A 26,183-nucleotide genomic window follows, 5' to 3' on the forward strand; every position below is an offset into this window, starting at 1 on the left:
TGCAAAACAAGGAAGCAAAACCCATTATTGACAAACAGATCAAGCCCAGTTTTAAAACCAGAATATAGCATGATCAAATGAAGCGAAGAGTATCATGCAAGTTAAACACTAGAGTGTAAGTGTAAACATGGCTTTCAAAAAAATTAAATAGATAGATGGAGAAGGGACTCTTAGAGAGCCAATCCTGATGAGTCATTTTCTCTAGGAACATAGGTGCTGTCAGAGTGTTTATCAACATTTTGGATGACATGGATTAGTTGCTTTCCAGCACTACAATCTTCAACTCTAACAAATTCGAAGCCTTCCAAATCCAATGCTCTTCTTATCATTACTCTACTAGGTCCCTTTCCTATTACGGCATAACTAATAGCATAATCCTATGCATGTTCACTCAGAAGAAAATCCAAGTGTGTTTCATGGAGTTTAATTCAAGGAAAGTATGCATAGAAACGCAGCCTAAATGTGAAAGCTTGCAAAGTGGCAACCATGTGTGCAGTGATATTGGGCAGAACATTTTTCAAGATGGAAATTTTCCCAACACTATATTCCACAGAAAAAAATCCATTTCTAAAAAATGTGTTGTTTTATAAAGGTAACATAATGGACACAATCCCAGTAAAACCAGGCAATTTCAGCTGACTATCCCTATGAAGCATGCATTTACATTACCGCTTTGAGTACACGCTAAAATTCATGTACTCGTTGTTGTTAAAAATTAGAATGTGTTTGAGATGTGTATGTTATTTATCTGCATTTCTTGAACTATTACCAAATATTCCAATTAAGATAGTATCAATTTGTTCAAAATAAATCACATCAGGGCCTGATTTGCACAGCACAGGTAAGTCAAACTCTGGCTTACTGTGAACAAGCAAGCATATCTTTTCCCAGAGTGCAGAGAAAACCAGAGTGTTGGTTTCACACATGTGAACTATCAAATGCAGCTTCTTATCATAGTTAATTTGGAGATAAATGAACCACAAGCACTGGTTTGTAGGTTTCCACCCACTTGGGAATAGAAGTATGGACACAATTTTAACAAGATATGTGAATTGGGCCTATATGTGCTTTATTTTTTAAAAAAAAATCCAAATGAAAAATATCAGTTCAATGTCAGCTATTAGAAAAACCTTTGAGATATTTATACAGCGTGTAAAATTAACGTGGTGTATTTTAACATTTTGTTTACTAAATATAAGCGAAACATGCTAAATCAGAGCCTAAAACACAATTGATTTAGGAAATCAAAGGCACGTCTGGAAAACCCCATCACTGTATGATCAGACATCTGTATACTGTTCCAATTCATGAGAGTTTAAATAAATGTGTGAACAACACCAATGACTGCAAGCATTCACATGAAAGAATGGAGAGTATGCACAAACTAGCAGTGTGAACAGCATGAGCGGGTTTTCACACATTGTCCAATAGTCGTGAATGTGCATAAGTCAAAGATTTTTAGCTCTAGGTCTAGAACAAGGGTGAGGGACCTGCGGCCCTCAAACACCATGATCCATGGTTATGGATGAAGGCGGATGTTAAGTCCAACAATATCTAGAGCAGGGCATCCAATTTTTCATACTAAGTGGGTCGCAAGAGTACTTCAACATGGAACCTGTGCGTCATACACTGCCTTGTCATGCAGGCACGGGGAAGGCCAAAATTTGACGCACACACACCCAGCTTTTGTGCTGCCTTCCAAAAGCCAAATAACTGGCCTTTGGAAGGAGAACTGAGGCTCTGGCAGCATTCTGGAGCCCTCCCACATTCTTCCCAAAGCTGGGAAAGCAGTAACTAGGCTTTGGAAAGGAGTTGGAGGGACTCTAGGACCCTGTCATGACCCTCACACTGCCTTCCTAAACCCCAGTGGCTCACATATCTATCTTTGGGTAGCCAAAATGAGGGCTTGGCAGGGGGCATAAAATGCTGTCGAGGACCAGCTAAAAAGGTCTCCATGGCGGCTCACTGGACCACCCTGGTCTAGAGGGCCACAGGTTCCTCAACCACGCTCTGGAATGCTCTGAAGATGTTCAGTGCAGGAGCAGGGTTTTCCATGTGAGTTCTGACACACAGACCACAAATATTATCCTTATTGATGCTGTCAGTTTGTACAGAGTCTCCACACACCTTCATTTGAGCTTGCAGCTTTCAGGGCTTATGTTCGCTTTACACTAATCCCAAACTTTAGATTTCCTACCTGCTAGCAAAATAAATAAATAATAGTAATAATAGTGCTAATCTACATTTCCTAAGTAATTGATTTAAAAAATGACACAGAGATTCTGAAATACTATTATCTCCTGTAGTCAGTAACATAAAAATATATATTTTTAACTTACACAGGACCAATCTAGAAAAAGTTGGTCTCGTTTAGGTGTAACTAAGTCTCCCTACATTGGGAGCAATGCAAGAAAGACATACTTCTGCAGTTCCGTGGTTTTTATAAAGTACATGTCTATGAAATTATATCAAAAGGCTAAAATATCTAGGACTTCCTGTCTGACCATGTGCTAATCCACAATGTGGTTTTTAAAATTTACAGTTTGTAAAAATATATCTATACTGTACATTCATTTATATTCATATTATGATATATGCTGTTGCTTTCCTTGCCAATCAAGGACATTTCTCATGGTCCATTAGCACAATGTCTGCCCTTAAATTTACTTCCTCCCTATCTTATTATGTGCATTTATGCATTAAGGAAGAAGATTAATTCCAATTAGATGCCAGTTTCATCTCACAGTTAAAATGTATTTCTGAACAGCATGAGCTATCAGCTCCTTCATTATGTATATGTATGTGTATATATATATTATATATACACACACATAAATATCAAACACAACAATGTTCTCATTGATTTCACCCCAGTATTAGTGCCATTCTTTTTAAGAGAAAACCTAAAATCATAGTTGGCATTCTTTGCCTGTGCTATTTTCATCTCCATCCTCTTCTCTAACGTCATCACCTCCATTTTATTGGCATAACATTTATAGCTCATATAGAACCAGGTTAGGGATGGAAAAACTGAACACAACCCAATTAGCATTTTAATTCCGAGTTTCTATTTCTACAGCAAAACGACTAAACCCTTTCATTACATTTCTCAATTCTGAAAATACACCTTTAAAAAAAAAATCACCAAAATGAAAATGTGCCTTCCTTGATCCCCTACTCCACCCCACACACCATTTTATGCATTTTTCTTTGCTGAGAATATCTTGCATCTCTATGATAAAATTAAAGCAATCCTGGTTGATTACAGTAGCTTGCTCTCCCTTTTAAAATTTACAAATCCAATTAAATGCCTATTATTGTAAAGCTATACAAAGCATACAGTAGAGGCTCTGTTTTAATTATATGCCCTATATCCTCCTGATTAGCTGAGATACATCTACTGCATTGGAACTGTGCTCTCTTATGCCTATTTTGATGAATATTCAACATAAAATCAGAATTTAGGTTTACTGAATCAGTAATTATGCCATCGTCTCCTATAAAAGAAATGGATATCACAATATAGATCTGAGATGGAAAGATTAATGTAGGTTTAGTAACAGAACTAGTGTTGCTACATATGAAACATAATTTATTTAGTATACATTCTAGCGTCAAAAATTAATCTTACAGCAAAGATGGTTGAACAGGCTTGATACCCCGGCTACATACCAAGAAAACCAAAAGGTTACATAAATAATGCAAAATTAAACTACTAATGGATATTAGAAGCAGATTGACAGACAAAATGATTGTTCTAAAAACACTTCTGAGTCATTTTGTCCTTACCTGCAGGCATGAACCATTACTGCATGCAGTGACTGCTCCATTTCCTAGCACAGACTTGAAGCAGCATCACATCTCTCACACGGAATGTGACTAATTCATAGGTTTGCAATTCCTAAGCTATTAGCAAAGGACACTCCCTTTCAACCTAACATACTGCTTTTAACAGAATTTATTTTCTCCTAGCCTAAATTCAAGTACAATCCTATTTTTAAGTGACATTATCTGATATATGCATGTGTGTGTATGTATGTATGTATGTACGTGTGTGTGTGTGTGTGTGTGTGTGTGTGTGTGTGTGTGCAACATCTCTCAATCTAGATTTAAAAATCAAGATGCTTTCATGGGTGGAAACACACACGGAAACACACACACACACACACACACACACTGCAGCAACAGTATAAACACGTATGTACCAGACGATGTATTATGGATTTGCATGCTGCACAGATTAGCCCTCATTTTAAAAAAAACATGAAATAATAAGCATTTGCCACTGTCGCAAAGCTTAACCAGCAACAGATTCATTTAATAGATTACAATGGCAAGCATGCAATACATCAACACAATTGGCACACTGGACAGGAAAAATACCCTATACTGCGTCTTAGCATTACTACACCATTAATTGTTCATGCAGGAGATGTAGCTGTACCTTTCTGAAGAGGACGACTTCTCAGAGTTAACTGACATCAGCAGCTCAATCTTCTGCTTGATTTCTGGAAAAATCAGAAAATATTCACAACCAAAGACTGCCTGCCCTTGTTTTCCAATGCCTTATTCGAGAGAGATCTTTCCCCCTAATAATCCCCTTTGTTCCAAATGAAGCCACAAGATTCACTGTACTTCTGCAGAGGCAGATTCTATGGTGCTATAAAAGAAAAAGCTCCAGAGGCATCAGGCCTTGCTAAACTATGCACATGACTGTTTATGAAAGCAGGAAGTACCATTTCTTTTACACAGAGGGGTGTTTCCTCTTTTGAGGTTGAACAGACATTTACCAGATGATTCTGAGAACAGACTGCATGCAGAGGCACATACCAGCTACTACGAAAAATCCAACAAATGGTTTATTGAGATACACAGCGAGACAGCAAGAAATCTTTTTGTTGAAATATGCCATCGCTTCTAGAGATTCCAGGTTGGGGGAGGGGGACTGAATCGCTGTCACAAGCAAGATGTTTACATGTTAATATATGGATTGGAAATATGAGCAGTATTAAATAACCTGCATTTCCAGATTCACAGGGCACCAAATCATGAAAGTAAAAAGAAGTATTTTCTCCCTTCTGAAGCTTCCCCCTTCTAATGCTCTCAACCAACGAACAGCAACACCCTCAGACCTGGGCTGGCATATTATATTTCCCCAAGCTGAAATTGCCTGAGAACACCAACTAGATGTTAAAAGGATAATCAATTTTACTCTCTTTTCTGGGAAGGGTGGGGAAGGGAACTGCCATACCATCTGTGATTTCCATGTCAAAATCAAAGCTTATACATTTAATGTTTTCAAATGTTCTATTTTCTAAGCGGTTTCTCATTAGTTTTATGTCAACTGTATGAAAATTGCAGCATTGAACTACACACTTAATATGTATGAAATATGCTTCAAATGTTAACAGGTTTCCTGCAAAACATACGGAAACATTCAGCAACATCTCAATATGCTAGATATCTAGAAAAATAACAACTAAAAATGAATTTCAGCGAGGAAGAGAACCAATCTTAGTGCCAACTATGGCCACATTGAGACCATACATTTATTGGAAGTGATACCCCTTTGAACAGTCATGGCTTCTCCCAAATAATTCTGGGAGTTGTATTTTGTAACTGGGGTGATAGCTGTTAAGAGACCATTATTTGCCTTACAGAGCTGTGATTCCTTGCAAAGAGAGATTGTTTATTAAACCCCTCTAGGACTTGAACTCTGTGAGGGGAATAGGGGTCTCCTAACAGCTCTAAGAGGATGCGGGTGGCACTGTGGGTTAAACCAAAGAGCCTACAGCTTGCCGATGAGAAGGTCAGCGGTTCGAATCCCCGCAAAGGCGTGAGCTTCCATTGCTCGGTCCCTGCTCCTACCAACCTAGCAGTTCAAAGGCACGTCAAAGTGCAAGTAGATAAATAGGTACCGCTCCGGCGGGAAGGTAAACGGCGTTTCTGTGCGCTGCTCTGGTTCGCCAGAAGCGGCTTAGTCATGCTGGCCACATGACCCAGAAGCTGTACGCCAGCTCCCTCAGCCAGTAAAGCGAGATGAGCGCCGCAACCCCAGAGTCGTCCATAACTAGACCTAGTGGTCAGGGGTCCCTTTACTTTTACCTTTAACAGCTCTATGCACACTTAAACTACAGCTCCCAGAATTCTTTGGGGAAACCCATGACTGTTTAAAGAGCTTTAAATGCATGGTATGATTGTGACCTATGTTAAGCACATAAGTTTGACATGGCACAATTCTTTTTTACTTTTAAAATGGAAGCCCGAGGGAGGACAATTGGGATTAGGACTCTAGGGCTCGAGGTCCATTATTTTCTCCTGTGTGGTAGTCCCAACAAATAATCACACACACACACACACACCCCTCTGCAACCCTGAAGTTACTTAGCCTAGAAGGGAACGCTACTGGTGCCACTGGCATCATCCCTCCCACGGGGCGGGGGAATCTATTAGGATCAGAGTTTTCAAGCCACTCCTGATTCCCCCCACAGCCCCTTTTCTAAAAGTTAAAAACATTCATACAGTAACCTATCTGTTTAAGGTAAGATTCAGTTTGGACCAAAGATGGGGAATAAATGACTAGGTAGCAACAGTTCTAAAGAAAATTTAAGAAATCTAGTAGGCACCAACTAATTGTTGACGTGCAAAAGTTCAAAGACATTTTAGATTACATTCAAAGAAGTACAGTTCCGAAGATTCAGCAAAAAGCACTGTTCAACTCAACAGTTATCAAGCCTCATTGTGAGAACAGTGGTACCTTGGTTTACAAACTTAATCCGTTCTGGAAGTCCGTTCTTAAACCCAAGTGTTCTTAAACTGAGGCGTGCTTTCCCACAGCAGCGGGGGACTCAATTTACAAATGGAACACACTCAACAGGAAGCGAAACATGTTCTTATTCCAAGGCAAAGTTCACAAACCAAAACACTTTACGGATTTGAAGCATTCTTAATCCAAGTAGTTCATAAACTAAGCTGCTCTTAAACCAAGTTACCACTCTACTGTGTTCACTTTCAAGTGCTACATTTAAAATGATAGACAGCTGGAAAACACTAATAGAAAAGCTACACATATGGGTTTAGCTTCAATCCACTCAAGCAAAAGTTGAATGAACAAAGTCTGCTGATCCAACTTGAGGGGGGGAGGAATTCTGTCAGCTCAGAAATATTTAAGAAGGAGAAATGAGGGAGAAATAAAGAGGTAATAATAATTTATTCCATTCAGTAAAAGACAGGAAACTACCTGTCAGGGGATGATTAGCTGCTTGTGCTTAAAATTGTGCCCCTTCAGAGTTTGTGCGGCCCCACAAACCTCTGTGTGTGACAGAGCTCCTCAGACATGTCTGCTCTAGTCACTAGTAGAGTCTGACAGTGGCTGCCTGCGGAAGCGCTTCCAGCAAAGAAGTTCCTTAACGGAAACGCGTCTCCTGGACTCACGACGTGGCAGCTTCCGGCGAAGCATGGGTCTCCCTGCAGTTGCTTCTGACACCTCCCCGCTATTTTCGCTGGAAGTGTCTCTCACCCCTTTCTCTCCCCTGCTGTTTCCTGCCTGGGCTGCTGCGTCTCTCTCAGCATTACTGAGATCCTCCTCCAGAGACCCCTCGCTCCCCCTCCTTGTCCCTGCTTTAGCTGCTGACTCTCTCCCAGTCTCTGGGAGCCCTACCACCTCCCTTTCCTCTGATGTCAGTTCCCTGACATCCACCTCCCCTCCAGGGCCCCCTTCTCCCCCGCCCCTACTCTCTCCTCTGGGCGGTGAGGAGCTGAAACCCCGAAAAGAATCCTCTTCATCTTCAGACGTCTCGAACATTTCCCTCCATCGGTCTTCGTTCCGACTCGCTGAATCCTCCTCCACCTCGGAATCAGAGAACCCCTCCAACTCTTCTTCTTCGTCGGTGGTGGCGAAGTATTCCCTCCGGAACCTCGCCACTGGCTGGGGTTTACGAGGGAATCTCTGATGAAAAGTTTCAATCAAAACCTCGTCATCTACATCCTCTGCCCTGACCCAGGTGTTTTCCGACTCCGGCTCCCCTTCCCACATTACCAAATACTCTACTTGCTCTCCCTTCCACCTGGAATCGAGAATCTCCGCTACATGGTAGCTGTGTTCTTTTTCCTCCATAGCTGGTCCCCTATTGACCCTCCCCTCTCTGTCCCCTATATACGGTGACAGCAACGACCTGTGGAACACTGGGTGCAACTTCATGTGGTTCGGTAACCGGAGTCTGAAAGCCACTGGGTTGACCTGTTGCGTGACTTCAAATGGGCCCAGTCTTTTGGGTCTTAACTTCTTACAACCTCCTTTAAATGGTAACCCTTGGGTGGACAGCCACACCTGGTCCCCCACCCTAATGCTTTCCCCTTCCCTTCTGGTTTTGTCTGCCTGCCTCTTATATTCCTCCTTCGCCCTGTTTAAATTAAGTTGGAGCTGGCGATGGATCGCTTCCATTTCTTCAACGAACTGTTCTGCGGCTGGAACGCTCCAGTTCTCCCCTTCCCCCCCTGGGAAGGCTCGGGGATGACACCCGTGATTAGCCAAAAAAGGGCTCATCCCCGTGGACACGTTCTCTGCATTGTTGTAGGCAAATTCTGCCAACGCCAGCTTCTCCACCCAATCATTCTCTCTGTCATTCACATAACACCTCAAATATTGCTGGAGGACACCATTAGCTCTTTCCGCCTGCCCGTTGGTTTCTGGATGACGGGCAGTAGAGAAATTCACCTCTACATGCAATAAGCTCATGAGCTTCCTCCAGAACCTGGAAGTAAATTGTTTCCCTCGGTCAGAAACCACCCTCAAGGGGGCACCATGCAGCCTAAACACATTTTCCACAAACAATTTAGCGGTTTCTTCCGCTGTGACCGCATGTGAGCAGGCTATAAAGTGGGCCATCTTGGTTAACAGGTCTACCACAACCATGATGGCTGTTTTCCCTTTGGACCTGGGCAGATCAGTCATGAAATCTATTGCCACTGCCTCCCATGGCCTTTCCGGCGTGGGTAGTGGTTCTAATAAACCTGCCGGTGCCCGCCTCTCCCCCTTGGCTCGTTGGCATCGGTCACACCCTCTCACATATTCCCGCACATCTTCCCTGACCTTGGGCCACCAGAATTCCCTGGTAACCAGCCACATGGTTTTGTGTTGCCCAAAATGCCCTGCTGTGGGGCTATCGTGCAGTTGCTTGAGTACCTTTTCCCTCAATTCCCCTTCAGGTATGTATAACGCTCCTTTGTAGTACAACGCCCCATTTCTCTCCTCAAAACCCCCGGGTTTGTCTCCCTCCCTCCTGAGACCCCTGAGTTTGTCCTGGGCGTATTCATCCTGCACCGTTCCCTCTACCAGTTCCCTTTGCCCCACCAATGCCGCCCCACACACCCAGCGGTCCTCGGGAATGACATGGGTCTCTTCGGGTGCACCCTCTCCCTCCAAATATTCAGGTTTGCGTGAGAGAGCGTCCGCCCTAACGTTCTCCGGGCCTGGTACGTAACAAATCTCAAAGTTAAATTTGGAGAACTCCTGGGCCCATCTCAACTGCCTTTGGTTGAGCACTCGCGCAGTTCTCCAATACTCTAGATTCTTATGGTCCGTGCACACTTGCACCTTCTGTTGTGCACCAATTAGCAGGTGCCTCCATCTCCGGAAGGCCTCATGAATCGCAAGAAGTTCCCGGTCGTACACCGTGTAGTTCCTCTCAGATTTGTTCAGCTTTCGCGAAAAGAAGGCACACGGTCGCCACTCTGACCCCTCCTTCCCCGGCTGCAGAAGAAGCACCGCCCCTATGGCTCTGTCAGAAGCGTCTGTTTCGACCCTCAGCTTTTTTTGTAAATCCACATGTAGAAGTTGTTCATCAGAGGCGAAGGCCCTTTTCAGTTCCTCAAACGCTCGCTCCGCCTCCCCCGTCCAAACAAACTTTTTTTTACTGCTGAGACAGTCCGTGATGGGCGCCGTCAGGTGGGCGAAGTTTCGGATGAACTTACGATAAAAGTTTCCAAACCCTAGGAACCTCTGCACATCCTTCTTGGTCTTGGGTGTTTTCCATTCCAGCACCGCTTGAACCTTGCCGGGGTCCATGGCCAACCCCTTGTCTGACAAGCGGTACCCCAGGAATTCCACCTCCTTGGTATGAAACTGACACTTCTCCAGTTTCACCCACAGTCTGTTGGCTTGCAGCCTGCTCAACACTTCTCTGACGTCTCTCACATGTTGCTCCTCATTCTCCGAATACACCAACACGTCATCTAAGAAGGCCACGCAATTCTTGTAGAGCAAAGGCCCCAGTACGTGGTTCATGAAGGCTTGAAAACACGCGGAGCCTGTTTGTAATCCAAAAGGCATAACGAGGTATTCAAATGCCCCCAAAGGGGTGAACATGGTGGTCTTCCATTCATCCCCTTTCCTTATACGTATCAGGTTGTACGCCCCCCTTAGGTCCAGCTTTGTAAAAATCTTTCCTTTTCACACCCTGGTCAAAATATCATCAATCCTGGGCATAGGAAAAGCCGCCGGCTCTGTCACTGCATTTAGGCGCCGAAAGTCACATACCAGCCTCGGCTTGTCCGTGTTTTTTTTATCCACAAAAAACACTGGGCTACCCCCCGCTGCCTTGGACTCTCTGATGAAGCCTCTCTTCAGGTTCTTGTCAATGAACGCTCGCAACTCCTGCATTTCCCTGTCTGACATGGCATACAACTTGCCTACAGGAAGCTGTGCTCCAGGGAGTAAATTGATCTGGCAATCAAAGGGCCTATGCGGGGGTAGTTGGTCAGCTTCCTTCTCGCTGAACACTTCGCTGAGATCAGCATACTGTGGTGGCACCTTCCCCTTCCCCATTACTTCAGTCCCTGCTAGGGTGGCTTGGGCCCCTGCTGACCCCTTTTCCCCCCTGCAGTGTTCTAAGCAATGTGCTGAACCGAAGGAAACCACTCTTTGATGCCAGCCCACCAGCGGATCATGTAAGGCTAGCCAGCTCATTCCCAAAATAATGGGAGCGCCTCCCAAGGTGGCCACATTAAACGCTATCAGTTCTGTGTGCCTTGCCACCCTCATTATCATTGGGACGGTCTGCAAGCTAACTCCTCCTCCCAACAGTTCCCTGCCATCGATCGTGGTCACCTGCAGGGGGTTGCTTAAAGGGATAGTCTGTATCTGATGTTCAGCAGCAAACTCCTTGCTCATAAAATTGCAGGAGCTGCCTGAGTCCAACAGCGCCTTTATTTTTAGGGGGTGTCCATTTTGCAGCTCTAGCGACACTTCAATCACTAGAGCAGGTCGAGGAGCTTCTGGCACGGGCACTTTCACTGCTCTTTGGCCTGGCTGCAGTGCCCTGACGTTGGCAACCAGGCGTTGGCTTTTACCTGCTCCGTTTCTCCCTGCTCTCCCCCCTCAACTGCTCCCACCATCCCTTGCCATTCCTTCCTCTGGGGGCAGACTCTGACAAAGTGGCCTGGCTGTTGGCAGAGATAGCATTTCCGGGCTCCCTTTCCCTCCTTCTTCGCCCCCTCACTGGGCTTTGAAACTGCGCGCGCGCGGGCTGTTCCGATTTCCATCGGCTCTGCCGGCGGGAAAGCTGGCTCAGGAATGTCTGGAATGCGTAGCTCCTTCCAACGTTCCCCTCTCCCTTCCCGCCTCTCCAAGGCTCTTGCCTCCTGGCGCGCTCCAATGGTCAGCGCAGATTTGGTCAGCTGATCCATAGACACCGCCCTGGGGCTCCTGGCCAGCTCGTCTTTCACAGCTGAAGAAAGACCTTCTTCAAATAGCATCTGAATGGGTGCTGCCGATAAATCCCACCCCAATCTGTGAATCAGCATGGTAAATTCAGTCCAGTACTCACGGACAGATCTGCTTCCCTGCTTGCAAGCCATTATCTGTCTGCGCACCACCCCTTCCTCAATATCGCTGGAAAACATGATATCCATTGCACGAAAGAATTTCATAGTGTCCTTTAGGATATCGTTGTGCGTTGCCATCAGGGGTCGAACCCAGTCCCGCGCCCCCTTCTCAAGATGCCCAATTACGAAAGCAACTCGCGATTCCTCATCAGGGAACTCATCAAACTGCACATTCAGGGCATATTGCATCTCAATCCTAAAGGCATGGTAATCCTTGGGGTCCCCCCCAAACTTCTGCACCAATCCTGGTACCTTTCTGGGGAACTGAGTGGTTCTCCCCTTTTTGTCAGCATCCTGAGCCCTTCTCTCCTCGAGCCTCGCCGTCTGCAGCGCAAGTTGGACCTCCAGAGCTTGATACCTTTCTTCCAAGCTTGGACCAGCTCCAACCCCTGCCTCTCCGGTTCCGGCTGGGTTGCTCATGATGCTTTCTCCTGCACAGGCAGCGTACAAAGACTGTCAGACTGCTGTCAGGGGATGATTAGCTGCTTGTGCTTAAAATTGTGCCCCTTCAGAGTTTGTGCGGCCCCACAAACCTCTGTGTGTGACAGAGCTCCTCAGACATGTCTGCTCTAGTCACTAGTAGAGTCTGACAGTGGCTGCCTGCGGAAGCGCTTCCAGCAAAGAAGTTCCTTAACGGAAACGCGTCTCCTGGACTCACGACGTGGCAGCTTCCGGCGAAGCATGGGTCTCCCTGCAGTTGCTTCTGACACCTCCCCGCTATTTTCGCTGGAAGTGTCTCTCACCCCTTTCTCTCCCCTGCTGTTTCCTGCCTGGGCTGCTGCGTCTCTCTCAGCATTACTGAGATCCTCCTCCAGAGACCCCTCGCTCCCCCTCCTTGTCCCTGCTTTAGCTGCTGACTCTCTCCCAGTCTCTGGGAGCCCTACCACCTCCCTTTCCTCTGATGTCAGTTCCCTGACACTACCCTTTACATTTTGAATTTTATTCCTCAAGGGCAACTAAAAATAGAATCATAGAATTCGAAGGGACCGTGCGAATCATCTAGTCCAAACCCCTACAATGCATATACATAAACCACGACCCTGAGATTAAGAGTCTCATTCTATACGGATTGAGCTATCCCAGCAGTCAAGAAACCATGGGTTCTCTTCCCGAAATTATCGATTATTATTCTCTTGCCGAAATTTATTTTGTGCCTCGGCCCAGCTGATGGCTCCTGAGGGTTTAACACCACACAAAGCAGGTCCTGGAGGTCTGGTCTGCCCTCCCCTAATCTATGAACTGCTAATCAAAAGTGGATTTCTAACCTAATAAAGGAACGAGCATAAGGAGACCCCATTGGATCAGATCAAGGGCCCAGCTAGTCAAGCATTCTGTTCTCACAGTAGCCAATCAGAAGTTTGTGGGAAGACTATAAGCAGGTCCTGTTTAAAAGCATTTCCCCCACTAGTGATTCCCAGAAACTGGCATTTAGCACCATAAGGCCTCCAACAGTGGAGACAGAATATAGCCATCGTAACTAGAAGCGTCTGATAGGCTCATCCTCTTTTAAAGCCATCCAGGTTAGTGGACCCAAGTTCATGTTATGGGAATGAATCCCATACTTTTGCTATGTACTGTGTGAAGAAATACTTCACTTTGCCTCTTCTGAATCTTCAAGAAATAAGCTTTATTGGATGGTCTCAGGTTCTAGTTTTACGAAAAAGGGAGAAAATACATCTCCCTATCCACTTTCTTCACAGCATGCATAATCTTACACCTCTACCATGTTATTTGCCTTTTTTCTATTAGAAAACAACCCAAATGTTTTCAATTTTACTCACAAGAAATTTGTTCCACTACAATTTAGGTTGCCCTTTTCTGAACTCTGCCCAACTTTACAATGTCCTTTATGAGATGAGACATTCCCAAGAGTGGTCTTAACATAGATTTTTTATCACAGCATTATTATATTGGCAGGTCTATTTTCAATCACTTTCCTAATGATCCCTAATATGGAATTCACCTTTTTCCACAGCTGTTCCAACTACATTGAGCTATCCACTATGACCCCAAGGTCCTGTTTCTGGTCAGTCACCCCCAGTTCAGACACCACGAGTGTATATGTGAAGTGAGGATCTTCACCACACACACACACACACACAGTGTGCAACCCTTCATTCTTGTTTACACTGAATCTCATTTGCCATTTTACTGCCCATTTACCTCCTCACAATCTCTTTTTCTTTCAACAACCTTGAACAATTTGGGGGGATCATAAAACCTGGCAACCTCATTGCTCATCCCTAACTTTTGGTCATTACTGATCATATCATCTAAACACCCCCGGAGCAACACTGTAGAAAAAGTAATACCTATACAGTAACTTGCTCCGTAGTCCCATTATACATGTGTTCTGGAAACCTACAAAGGCATTTTATTTACCTAGTAGTAACATGCATGTAAAAACCAGTTTTCAGTCTCAAGATCAAGGCAAAACAATCTAACAGTAGGAGAACCAAGAAAGAAAGACGGGTAACATATCTAACTTTCTCTTAGTTTTCAGAGATAGGTTGAAAAGGTTTTAGGATGCATTTAAAAAATAAAAAAAGAAGAAAGCATTGTGGTAGGTATCTTAAAGAGTAGGGGAGAAATTCACACTTCCTGAAACAACTCAAACTGCAGCTATCATTCAAGGGAACACCAAAATAAGTCAATGTCTTATGTACCCTATCAGTGGTTGAACTCAAGTTGTTACTTTACAAGCTACTACCTTCTGCAATGATTATTTGAATCCATTAAATACTGAACTCAAACATGTTATATGGTTTGATATACAGTGTGACTGCTTTTTAAGAGTCCAAATAGAGAATGAGATAAATGAATACATAATGTAGATTATGAATTATCTACAAATTGTACTATTTAAGATAACAGGAATATCAGTGAATAGCAGAAAATAGTTTGAAAGTGGTTGATAGTTATACAAAATGCTGATGGAAGCTATTTTTTCAGCATAATCTGAGACTACAAAGCCATATATATTATAAGTATAAGTTATATATTATAACTGAGGGTTTTGCAGCATGCTCAGAGTTGAGATGGGTCCTCTGAGGAGACAGGTTGTGCCATTTATCCCAGCACTGGCCGGCAGGAAGCAAAACCCTGAGAATGAAGTGTCACAGAACACATATGGTTGCTAACCCATAATGCTCTTTAGAAGAGCAGGCCCACTACAAGAAGCTGCCTGCATGTCTGGCACAGGGGACAGCCAAAAAGTTATCAGGAGGGCTATAGCATGCCACTTAGCTGGTGTCCTGAATAATTCCTGAATAACAAATCTGGTGTAGATTTTTAATTCACATACAGTTCAATTGTACAACTGGATACCCAGATGAGCTTAATGGTTTGTTGTTGTTGTTTAGTTGTTTAGTCGTGTCCGACTCTTCGTGACCCCATGGACCAGAGCACGCCAGGCACTCCTGTCTTCCACTGCCTCCTGCAGTTTGGTCAAACTCATGCTGGTAGCTTCGAGAACACTACCCAACCATCTCGTCCTCTGTCGTCCCCTTCTCCTTCTGCCCTCCATCTTTCCCAACATCAGGGTCTTGTTTAATGGTACTTGCTCCCAAATAAGCAACCACAAGGAAAAAGCCTAAATCTCTGAACAGTAGCATTGACTATGGTAGATCATTTGCAGGTTATCTGCAAATATTAGGTCTACTTTATACAAATGTCCTGCTCATGGGCTTCCCATAGACATCTGGTTGGCTACTGTGAAGGTAGGACTAAGACTCTTGATTTGTTGCTCTCATCATTCTCAAGAATGAATCAACCATGCTGGCTAGAGTTGATAGCAACTGGAGTCTATTATCATCTGGAGGGTCTCTGGTCTAATCAGCAACATGAGTCTTATGTTCCTAATCAGCAAGCTCCCTTAAATTAGAAACAGGTTGATCGGGATCCTGTGCATATGGACTCTGAAGAAAGTCCCACTGATTTAACAGGGTTTATGTAACTCTGCATAGGTATCAGAAGACACAAGGAAACCTGGTTTGTAGAAGTACAACCCCTGTGCCCAAAACACCACAACGAGCACTGAAAACACTCAGTGGACATGAAATACTGACAGACATAAACCTGAGTAGCAGAATTCTACACAGCAACGTTTTACTGCAGATTCACTTTTTTAAAGTCATCATTCTGGCCTTTTGTACAGTAATTATATAGCTTTTAATAAAATTCAAATACAAAAATATATGTACATTTTCTGGTACAAACCAAACTCTGCATATGAAGTTGTGGGTTTGGCTTTTGCTTCTGACAATAAGGTCTACCCAATTTTATTGCTGCATGCCATACTGTAGTGGAATTAGGATTTCCAGCAGGCTATTAGAAAATAATGACTGATAACCATGCCTGGACCTGTTTTGCAGCTTCTGTTTATACATGAGACCACAAATCAAACAGGAAATGGCCACAGAAAGCTCCTGACAGCATTAGTAAGTAAGTAGTAAGTACTTTACCTAAAGATATATATATTAAACATTAAACAGGAAAAAAACGCTCCTATTCTCCACTCTGGAGAGAGAGAGAAAAGTTACAAGAAGAACACATAAACAACCTCCAGAAAGAAAACATTCCTATTCTTGCAGGTTTTGGCTAATTAAAACTGTACAGACATTGTTTATTCCTATGGTATGTATTTATTGTTTTTATATTGTAAACCACCCTGTGTTCCTTGGATGAAGGGCAGTATAGAAATTTAATAAATTAATTAATAAATACTATTTAGATAAACAAATAGGAAATATCTGACAATGTCAATGTTTTATTGGAAGCAGATGTTTGTTTGGATTACAAGCCTGGCTCCTACAAAATTATTCATTTGAATTAACTACAAAAAGCGGCAACACATGCTGGCTTAATACGACACTGAAATGTCATAAAAGTTTGAGACATTTTTCCATGCAGAAAAACTAATTTGCCCTTCACCTCCCAAGAGCTTTGGGTTGCATCGTGCCTCTGCCTCTCTGGTTTAGCTTCTCTAGTAAGCAGACCAAAAACTGTAACTGGAGCAAACCCACAGGGCATTTTGTATAGTCCTTGTTATTCCTCTTAAGCAATCGATTGTGCATAGTTAACCCAAACAGAATGTCTAAGAAGTAAAACAAAAACAAAAAACTGTGTATATTGAGTTCATAATTATATCATCTCATTATAGACTTCCTGATCTTAGCTACCCTTTTTAATTAAAACTATTTTTTTTAATAGCAAGAAAATGCCAGAGGAAAAATTGCAGCTACTGTTTTGGTGGTTCAGCTAGATATGAGGTAGCAGTTGCTTGGAGTCGCAAACAATTTCCATGGTTCACCTAAAACTCCTTAAAATCTCATCTATTTAATTCTCACCTCACCTCTCCAATTGGAACCAGCACAATCACAACCATAATAACCCTAGTGGTGCAGCAGTAAAACTGCTAGCATGTTTGCAAAGCTAAGCAGCGTTTGGCATGGTTTCAAATTGGATGGGGGACTGTGTGTTGAAATTCCTGCATTGCAGGGGGTTGGTCTACATGACCCTTGGGGTCCCTTCCAACTCTACAATTCTATGATCCATGATCTATGTTTACTTGGAAATACCACAATTTAATGGGCTTCAAACCCAGGTGAGTATGCTTAGAATTTAAGGGTATTCAATTTTGGCTAGATAATGGTCCACAACTCCAACAGAATTGGGGGGAAATTAGAAAGTTAAAACTTCAAAATAAGCATTTAGCAAATTATCAGGATCATGATTTATTTATTTTTAAATACACCTCATGCATATCACACCCAGAAGTTTCTTACATGCTTAACAGTTTCAACAATTCTGCAATAAGATCTGAAAATAAGGACTTATCCGTAAGGAAAAGGTGATGGTGACTCATTTTTTGTAAGGTGCTGTTTATGGTTCTGTAACACATTCAGCTAAAACAATCTGAAGAGAAGGGGCACTGATATTTAAGGAACAGATACAGAAAAATAAAGAAGAAAATAACATGTTGGAAAGAAGCATTCCAACTTCCAAAAAGGTATATCCTGAAGCAATATGGAATAGATGAAGAAGCGACTGCTTTTACTAAAAGCATTTATCATTAGATAAGATCCACACGTTTTTAGAGTTGGCAAAGGTAGAAATAAGCAGAGGTTAGCCTGTCACAATCATGCTCATTTTCTTACTGAAGCACCTTAAAAATGGATGAGGAAAATAATGCTAGTTATGGAGCTCTTGAGTAAAATTGAGATCTATTGGTAAGTCAAACACTTGGGTACAGAAAACAATTCAAAAAAGTTTGTGATAAGAACAATGTTGTGAAAATTAAATCTAAGGAGGAGACTATGCTGAGAATGAATAGGTAGAGAGCACAATGCCATATGGATAAGGCTGCTCATGTGAACGAATTGTGGCTTCTTTCAGAATAAAATTTAGGTGATGCATGCAGGGAAAAGAGACAGAACACAATGCTTGCATTAACATTGGTTGGCCGAGCCCCTATGTGTTCTCATTTCTCCTTCAAGCAGAATGAAGACCCAAGAGAAATTATTATTGGTTTTCAAGACTGTGGCTGCATTCCTAAACAAACTTACTTGGGAGTAACACAATGAAAAAAGTAGGGTTTACTTATGGGGACATAGGCTGTCACGTTCATGTCATATAATAAAACAGGGTGGTCCAACCTCACATGGCCTTTTCTTGGTAGCCCCAGACATGGCAGGGAACAGGAAATAGTGGTTCCTAGGATGGTGGTGGCATTGGGAAGGAAGCATCAAGGCTCTGAAAGGGTCCCAGAGTCCTCTCACCTCTTTCCCAAAGGCTACTTAGCACTTTTCCAGCTTTAGAAAGGAGGTAGAAGAGCTCTAGGATCCTTTCAGAACCCTCACATCTCTTTCCCAGTGTCACCACCATCCCAGGAACCACTTCCTGTTCCCTGCCCTTCAAATTGGAAAAGTACCTAATAGACATAATCAAGATAGAAGACAAAGCAATGATCTCAAGGACTGGACCCACATTACAGCCTCTTACATTTGCAAGCTGGTGCAAAAGCTAATGATGCTCATGAAGTCCAATGTATGGAACACCACACTGTAAGTCCCTTGTTTATAATGCAGCTCCATGCAACATGGCACTGAGGTGCATTAAAAATATATATTTTGTTTGATTTACTGTTTGTTTTTATTTGTATAGTTTGACTATTTCACTGCTTGCTCCCCTGAGCAAGAGGAAGGGTTGGGAAAGCAATTGAATGCACAAATAAATAAAAACAATAGGAGGAGGGTCTACCCTTAACATGCAAGTTCCAGAATATACACAGTGTAAACCAAAGTAGGCAACGAGGTGCCCTTCTAAGATCCATCAGTCCCAGCCAGCACAGCTAATGCTCAGAAGTTACAGGAGACATACTCCAAAACACATGGAAACCATCCAATTGGCTACCCCTGATCTAAACCACAATTAAACAGTAAAGCTAAAACAGCATAAAACAAAATTCAGACATAAAGTAGCAGCAGTGACAGAAATTCAAATGCATAACAATACAGTGGTGCCTCACAAGACGAAAAGAATCCGTTCTGTGATTCTCTTCGTCTAGCGCTTTTTTCTTCTTGCGAAGCAAGCCCATTGACGGATTAGTGGATTAGCGCTATTAGCGCTATTAGCGGCTTATCGGATCAGCTGATAAGCGGCTTAGCGGCTTAGAAAAAGGGGAGGAAAGGAAAAGAAACCCGCAGGAACTCGCAATACATTTTTGTCTTGCGAAGCAAGCCCATAGGAGATTCGTTTTGCGAAGCACCTCCAAAATGGAAAACTCTTTCGTCTAACGAGTTTTCCGTCTTGCGAGGCATTCGTCTTGCGGGGCACCACTGTACACCTCACCCTGCTCAAAAAGTCTGGGCAAAGAAGCGTGTCCTTCACCTAACAGTGAAACTACATCAGTGGTCATAAATAGCTTCCACTGTTGGAAAATGAATGCTACACTAAGTGGAATCTTGGTCTGATCCAACAGGGTTCTTGTGGGTTTTTGGGAAAGGCTGCGAACATGGGGCTATACTGTACAAATTTATAATCGTGTCTGAACTTTGATAGCTGATTTACACATATAATTCACCACCCAAATAATTAACGTGTGCATGCATGAACCATTCTTTCAATAGTGAAGAGTAACAAGCACAGAATAAAGCATTCAAATGTCTGTAAGAGCTAAAAAAAGTAACTAGATCAGCATCCAAGGTTATCTCCAGATGGAGAAACATACGTAATATGTAGTGAGGTTATAGGAGAACTTGGGAGAGTTTGAGTCCTTGTTGCTGATGATATACATTTTGATAATGATAATTAGCTTTACCTAAGAACATATCAAGGAATACAGAGCTGTTTTGTGAATTTTCCATGATTCCTGGGCTCTGAGGATTCAACGTGCGTCTGTATTGTTGTGGGTGTCCTTCTCCCCAGCCATTTCTTCCTTCGATCTTCCTCCCTCTTTCCATGTATTTTCTCTCTCACTGTTCTGTAACCATGTGAATTCTTCCTGAACTTACTACCTTGCCTGAATACTTAACTGACAAACTACCCTTTTGTTCACTGGACATATTGTGACATCAGAAGGTGCTGGGGGCAGTTTATGAAGATGTAGGCCCTCACATGCAGGCTTTTTGCATATGTATTAAAGCTACCCTAAGGTTGCTGATTTCTGTATGAATTGGAGCATTGTATTAATATTGGTGAGTCTAGCTCTATATCATTTTTCTCTCATTGTTCGGCTACGTCCTTATGGAAGGTCTCTTTAAAAGTTATTTTATGGATTCAGCAAGCTCCACTGGTGTCAAAGGAAATGATACTTTTAACATAGGGTGTCTTGCCTGTTTCCTACTTTGATCAGAAGAGAGTAAAAGGAATTCTGGAACTCAGCATGCAAGAGAAAGTTCATATAATAGAAATAAAATTCCTAAAACATATTTATTTGGGGGGTGGGGATCTCTGGATTTGTTCCAGTAATGAAGCTTGTGTATTTCTATTAAATCTAGACTGGCCTACCCTTCACTTCTCCCTCTATGTTTTTCACAGTGACTTCTCTCTCTCTCTCTCTCTCTCTCTCTGCCAATCATTTATCATTAGTTCTTGGAGATGTCTGTATTTTAAGATGTGTGATATATGGCATCTTGCTATGTGTAACATGCAGTAAGAAATACTGACCTTTTCTACCTCATAAATAGTGTGAACTGAAACAAAAAGTTGCAGTATATTCCTTCTAAAATACCGTATTTTTCTGTGTATAAGACACCCCCATGTATAAGACACCCCCTATTTGGGGGGACTCCAAATTAAGAAAACACCCCTCATGACTGCCCGTGTATAAGACGAGCCTCAATTTTAAAGCTTTTTTTTTGGTTTAAAAGAACTAGTCTTATACACGGAAAAAATTGGTAAATTCGCTTGCTTAGGGTTCCATAAGAAGAGCCCTGCTCCATCAGAACAAAGGCCCATCTAGCCCATCCTGTTCTCACAGTGGCCAGCTAGTTGCCTATGCGATTCCCACAAGCAAGGTCTGGGTGCAACAGCGCTTTCCCCACTTGCAGTTCCCAGCAACTGGTATTCAGAGGCACACTACCTCCAACAGAAGAAGTAGAACTCAGCTACTGTGGCTTGTAGTGTCAAGAATGCAAACCAGAACCAGAGGAGGGCAAAGAGGGCCATGGCACCAGTTTTCAAAAGTGCCTTTTTAATTTCATCTATTCACAACTTCTCAATCATACAACATGTCCACACACACTCTGCAGGGATACAGCTACCAAAGATAGTTGCTCTGTCTTAACTAGATGGCCAGTCTAGTAGCAGAGGGATGAAGCAGGGTGATAGTGAAGCTTCACATTGGTCCTTGCGGTGCTGCAGAGGTCTTCACCCCAAAGTTCTTATATTCTCTCTGTCCTTTCGACTGATGTGTTGGCTGTAGGGTTCCTTTTCGATTGTGAAGGCTATTATGTCTTACCTTATCAGGGTACCTTTACGCAAATGGACACAACCATCCAGAAACATGATATTTCTTCTTCTTCCAAAGAAGGAAGTTAATAAAGTCCTGTTTATAGCCACAAGTGACTTTTTTTTCTTTTAGCAACCCTACAGAACCCCAAGTATTTAGACATCCATCTCATATATACAATAATTTTTTCTCAAGTTTTACTGCCTGTGTAACTTTTTCCAAATGCTGTTTTAAAAAAGCACATGAACCTGACCTTTAAAGAGTTTGTAAGTAAACCAATTTTAACTTACCAGGCCACCCACGACAATTGGGATGAAGCACCCGCTCAGGTGGCAGAAGTGTAAGAGGCAGCACTCTGCCCATTCCACTGCTTCTGCCACTGAGAGGGAGGCATTCCCAGGTGTGTCATTGCTGCTCATCTTCCTCACCCTCGGGAGGAAAAGCCAAGTGAGTGGCAACACTCTGAGGAGCACCTGGCTCCTGCTGGATTCAGCAAGAGCCAGAGTGTGGCAGCAGTGGGGCACAGGAGGAAGCAATTTCCATTTCACCTCAGATGGCAAAATGGGAGGGGACAACCTAGCCCAGCTAGTTCACACCAAAAATTGTGACGCAGTCACTCAAGATGATTGACAGTTTAGAAAAAGCCTTTGGATTTACAGAGATAGCAATGTCCTACTAGTTCTTTCCATTCCACTAGGTTTCCATTATGTTGACGATAGATATACTCTCCTCTAAGACCAAGCACTCCAGCTCACCTGTCTTGGCTCTGTGGCTTATATAAACAGCCTCTTTCGCCAAACATTTTCAGCACATATGTTTTACCCTAAGGTATAATTGCTACAATGTGCTCCTGCACCCTCCATGCCCAGTTTTACCCCTCTCCACTTTTCATTTCCCCTCTAATTCTTGGGGGATCATTTGTTCTAAACTGGTTGCTCCTTAGTTCCCATTGCCTACCCCCTGCAATCAGTTTAATAGTTGCTCTAACTTAAAAAATAAATAAATCAGCATCAACGTTCCAGTTCCAACCCTGTTTGAGCAGAACCTGTCATTTTTCTACAGACCTAGCTTGTCCCAAAATGTTCCCCTGCTTCTAAGAAATCCAAACCACTCCTCCTGGCACCATTTCATCCATATACTAAGATGACACAGCTGTGCCTGTCTAGCTGGCCCTGCACATGGTATTGCTAGCATTTCAGAGAAAGCCACATTGAAGGTCCTGGCTTTCAACATCCTTCCTAATAGTCAAAATTTCACTTCCAGGACTTTATAATTCCCCACATCATTGGTGCTAAAATGCACCATGACCACTGACTCCTTCCTAGCACTATCCACCAGGCTATCTAGATGTCATGCAACATCTGTAAAATCCTGCCAGCATGGCCAACAACATGGGGGGGGGGGAATGACAGCTTCCCCACCTCTGCTTTAAAACCCACATCTGGCATATCTGGGAGACATTTTCTCCCATACGTCACTTCACTGTCTGTTGCTACACTCGCACTGTACTCCCCAAGGGAGCTCAGCCTAGTTACTTCCCTGGCATTACTTTATCAGTCAAGTTTAAAAATAAAAAGCTTTGCCAAGGCTTGAGTGGAAATGTGCCAGATAGTAATTTCAGGAGCTGACTATCGGGGACTATTGATGTTAACATTTTTCACCACTGATTTATTGGATTTTTATTGGGTGTTTTTTATTCTCTTCATATCTGCATCGCATTTTAAAAAGTAGTAAAACATCTCAGCTGCCTTCAGGAAAAGAACGTGTGGTTCATACAATATTTCAACTAAATAAACCTGCCATCTGTATTGCATAAAATTTTCGAAGAGAAAGCCTGAACCAACAACTTAATCTCAAATAACAACAGATTAGCTAAGATAAGTAAAGGTTGTAGTTGCCATGGGACACTGCATGATGTCACTGCACTGCCATGGTAATCTCTAGGGAGACATTTATGCTCCTCTGGCCTACTTATTTTAAAACTCCCATCAATGATATAGCACTATGCTGATAGCACCCCCACATTAGCATAGAGAGAGACAATTCACATATGGCGATAGGGGAAAAAACCTCTGAATTGCTCTGGGCAGCCACACAAAGAACAAACTGCCAGGCTGTGATACACTATAGTGCCCTCTAACCAACCTTCCACAGCCTCTGATGGCAGAGAATGCCTTTCATCCAAGCAAGTAAAAATGTCTGGCGATCAGATGGCTTATATTTTGCGAGACTTGCAGCCAGATCGCATACAAAGTTAGATATGCCTAAACTCTCTCTTGGCACACCTAATTATTCATACTATCAGCTGCTACCACAGCAGCAAAAACAGCCTGAACGGTGCACTGAGAAGGAAGCTGTGCTTCCCAAGGCAGTAACAGGAAGAAGATGAACAGAGATAGAGAGACCTCAAATGGAACAATTTGCTGTGCATATAGAAAGCGGGGAGTGTGTGCGTGTTATTCTGCTTCTTAATGCTCCAGCAAAGGAAGCAAGGGGTGGAAGCAGGCAGGGTAATCTTTTTTAAAGGGGAGAAGGGGTTTTCTCAGTATGCAAATAGGATGGGGTCAGGTTAGGAGGGAAATTCTGTTCTTTAGCCCAGCAACTAAAGAAGCAATAGGAGGAAGCAGAAGGGCAGGTTCCCTTACTGGAAGGATGGGGAAGCTGTGACCATCCAGATGTTACTGAACTACCACTCCCATCATTCCTGCTGTCAGAGGCTGCTGGGAACTAAAGTCCAACAGCATCTGGTGGGGGCACAGGCTTCCCATCACTATAGTAGGAATGGCCTTGCTACCCCCTCCTGCTTCTTCTTTAGTGCATTTTGGTGTACAAAGGCTTGCCTGCCTGTCATTCCCTTCGGGAACACGTCCCACTGCATAAAGGTGTATATTTGCTTGCATTCCCATCCCGTGAGACAGCAGGGTTTGTTTGAGGAAGACTCTCCAGGGTGCTCCCCATTTTTTTGCAATTTCACGTATGCGCACAGGGGCTCAGAACGGAACCCCAGCATAAACAGGGAGTCACCCGTAGATTGAAATTGATATATAGTCCATATCATTCCAGAAAAACCTGCAGTTCAAAGACCACGACATGTTCAAAGACCTTGCCCAAAAATAGAATGTTAAGAGACAGGCCAGAAATTCTCCAATACAGTGGAATTCAGGGAGTTTCTACAATAAATTTATCATCATAACCTCTTTCAAACTTGCTGAGACCTCACCTTCTCATAAGGAGGCATTTACCACTCCCACAATCCACTCAGCTAGTCTTGCATGTTTGATACAGGTAATTTACCTGAAAACATGTAATTACAACTTTGAAACAGCCCAATCTGAGTGGTATTTTATCTATTGTTACTAATTAATTTACTGAAACAATGCATTTTTATAAACAGAAAATGTTCTGTCCCACTTCACTACCTGTCAAGCAACATCAAAGTCTGAGTCAGAAGAAGATGGGCAAGCAGGACTAGAACCCACACTTCACATAGATTTCTAACCCTTCAGCCATGATAGCAGACAGACAAACACTGTGTCACTTAGATCATAAGTGATTTCCACAAGAGACCCTAGATCTGTAGAATACCACAAGTCTGAGATGCAAGAAGTCTCGGGTAAAAACCTTGGATATGATCTCCCACTAGAAAAGGCTAGGATGAGCCCCAATATGACATATTGTGATAACCTATCATAGAATCATAGAGTTGGAAGAGACCACAAGGGCCATCGAGTCCAACCCCCTGCCAAGCAGGAAACACCATCAGAGCACTCCTGACATATGGTTGTCAAGCCTCTGCTTAAAGACCTCCAAAGTAGGAGACTCCACCACACTCCTTGGCAGCAAATTCCACTGTCGAACAGCTCTTACTGTCAGGAAGTTCTTCCTAATGTTTAGGTGGAATCTTCTTTCTTGTAGTTTGGATCCATTGCTCCGTGTCCGCTTCTCTGGAGCAGCAGAAAACAACCTTTCTCCCTCCTCTATGTGACATCCTTTTATATATTTGAACATGGCTATCATATCACCCCTTAACCTCCTCTTCTCCGGGCTAAACATGCCCAGCTCCCTTAGCCGTTCCTCATAAGGCATCGTTTCCAGGCCTTTGACCATTCTGGTTGCCCTCCTCTGGACACGTTCCAGTTTGTCAGTGTCCTTCTTGAATTGTGGTGCCCAGAACTGGACACAGTACTCCAGGTGAGGTCTGACCATTACTATCAGGGAAGTAATGCATAGGCCAGCTCTGAGGCTTCTCTCGTAGAAAACCCCATTCCAAAAACAGCCAAGTCATGTTTCACAGGGAAACATGGCAAACTGGCAAACAGGTAAACATTTTACCAAACATAATACTGGA

The 26,183-nt window shown here is 43.1% G+C and overlaps 1 protein-coding gene across 6 annotated transcripts in view; it reads right to left on the reverse strand.

Moving 5' to 3' along the window:
* The window catches only part of SRPK2 (SRSF protein kinase 2), a 93,380-nt gene that overhangs the window by 51,864 nt on the left and 15,333 nt on the right, over positions 1-26,183 (reverse strand). For 2 of the 6 annotated variants that reach the window (XM_082239623.1, XM_082239624.1), the window contains exons 1-2: positions 20,204-20,400; positions 4,445-4,508 (exon numbers count right to left, since the gene is read on the reverse strand). The exons of 2 other annotated variants lie outside the window; for them this stretch is intronic. In XM_082239623.1, the coding sequence (XP_082095749.1) occupies positions 4,445-4,508; positions 20,204-20,345 (206 nt within the window). In that variant the 5' untranslated portion in view covers positions 20,346-20,400. Of the gene's footprint in view, positions 1-4,444; positions 4,509-20,203; positions 20,402-26,183 lie in introns of those variants that run through there. 2 more of the 6 variants (XM_082239622.1, XM_082239626.1) reach the window with 2 other exon arrangements.

The sequence above is a fragment of the Podarcis vaucheri genome (genome assembly GCF_965113315.1).
Source record: "Podarcis vaucheri genome assembly, chromosome: 10".
NCBI classification, from domain to species: Eukaryota; Metazoa; Chordata; class Lepidosauria; order Squamata; family Lacertidae; genus Podarcis; species Podarcis vaucheri.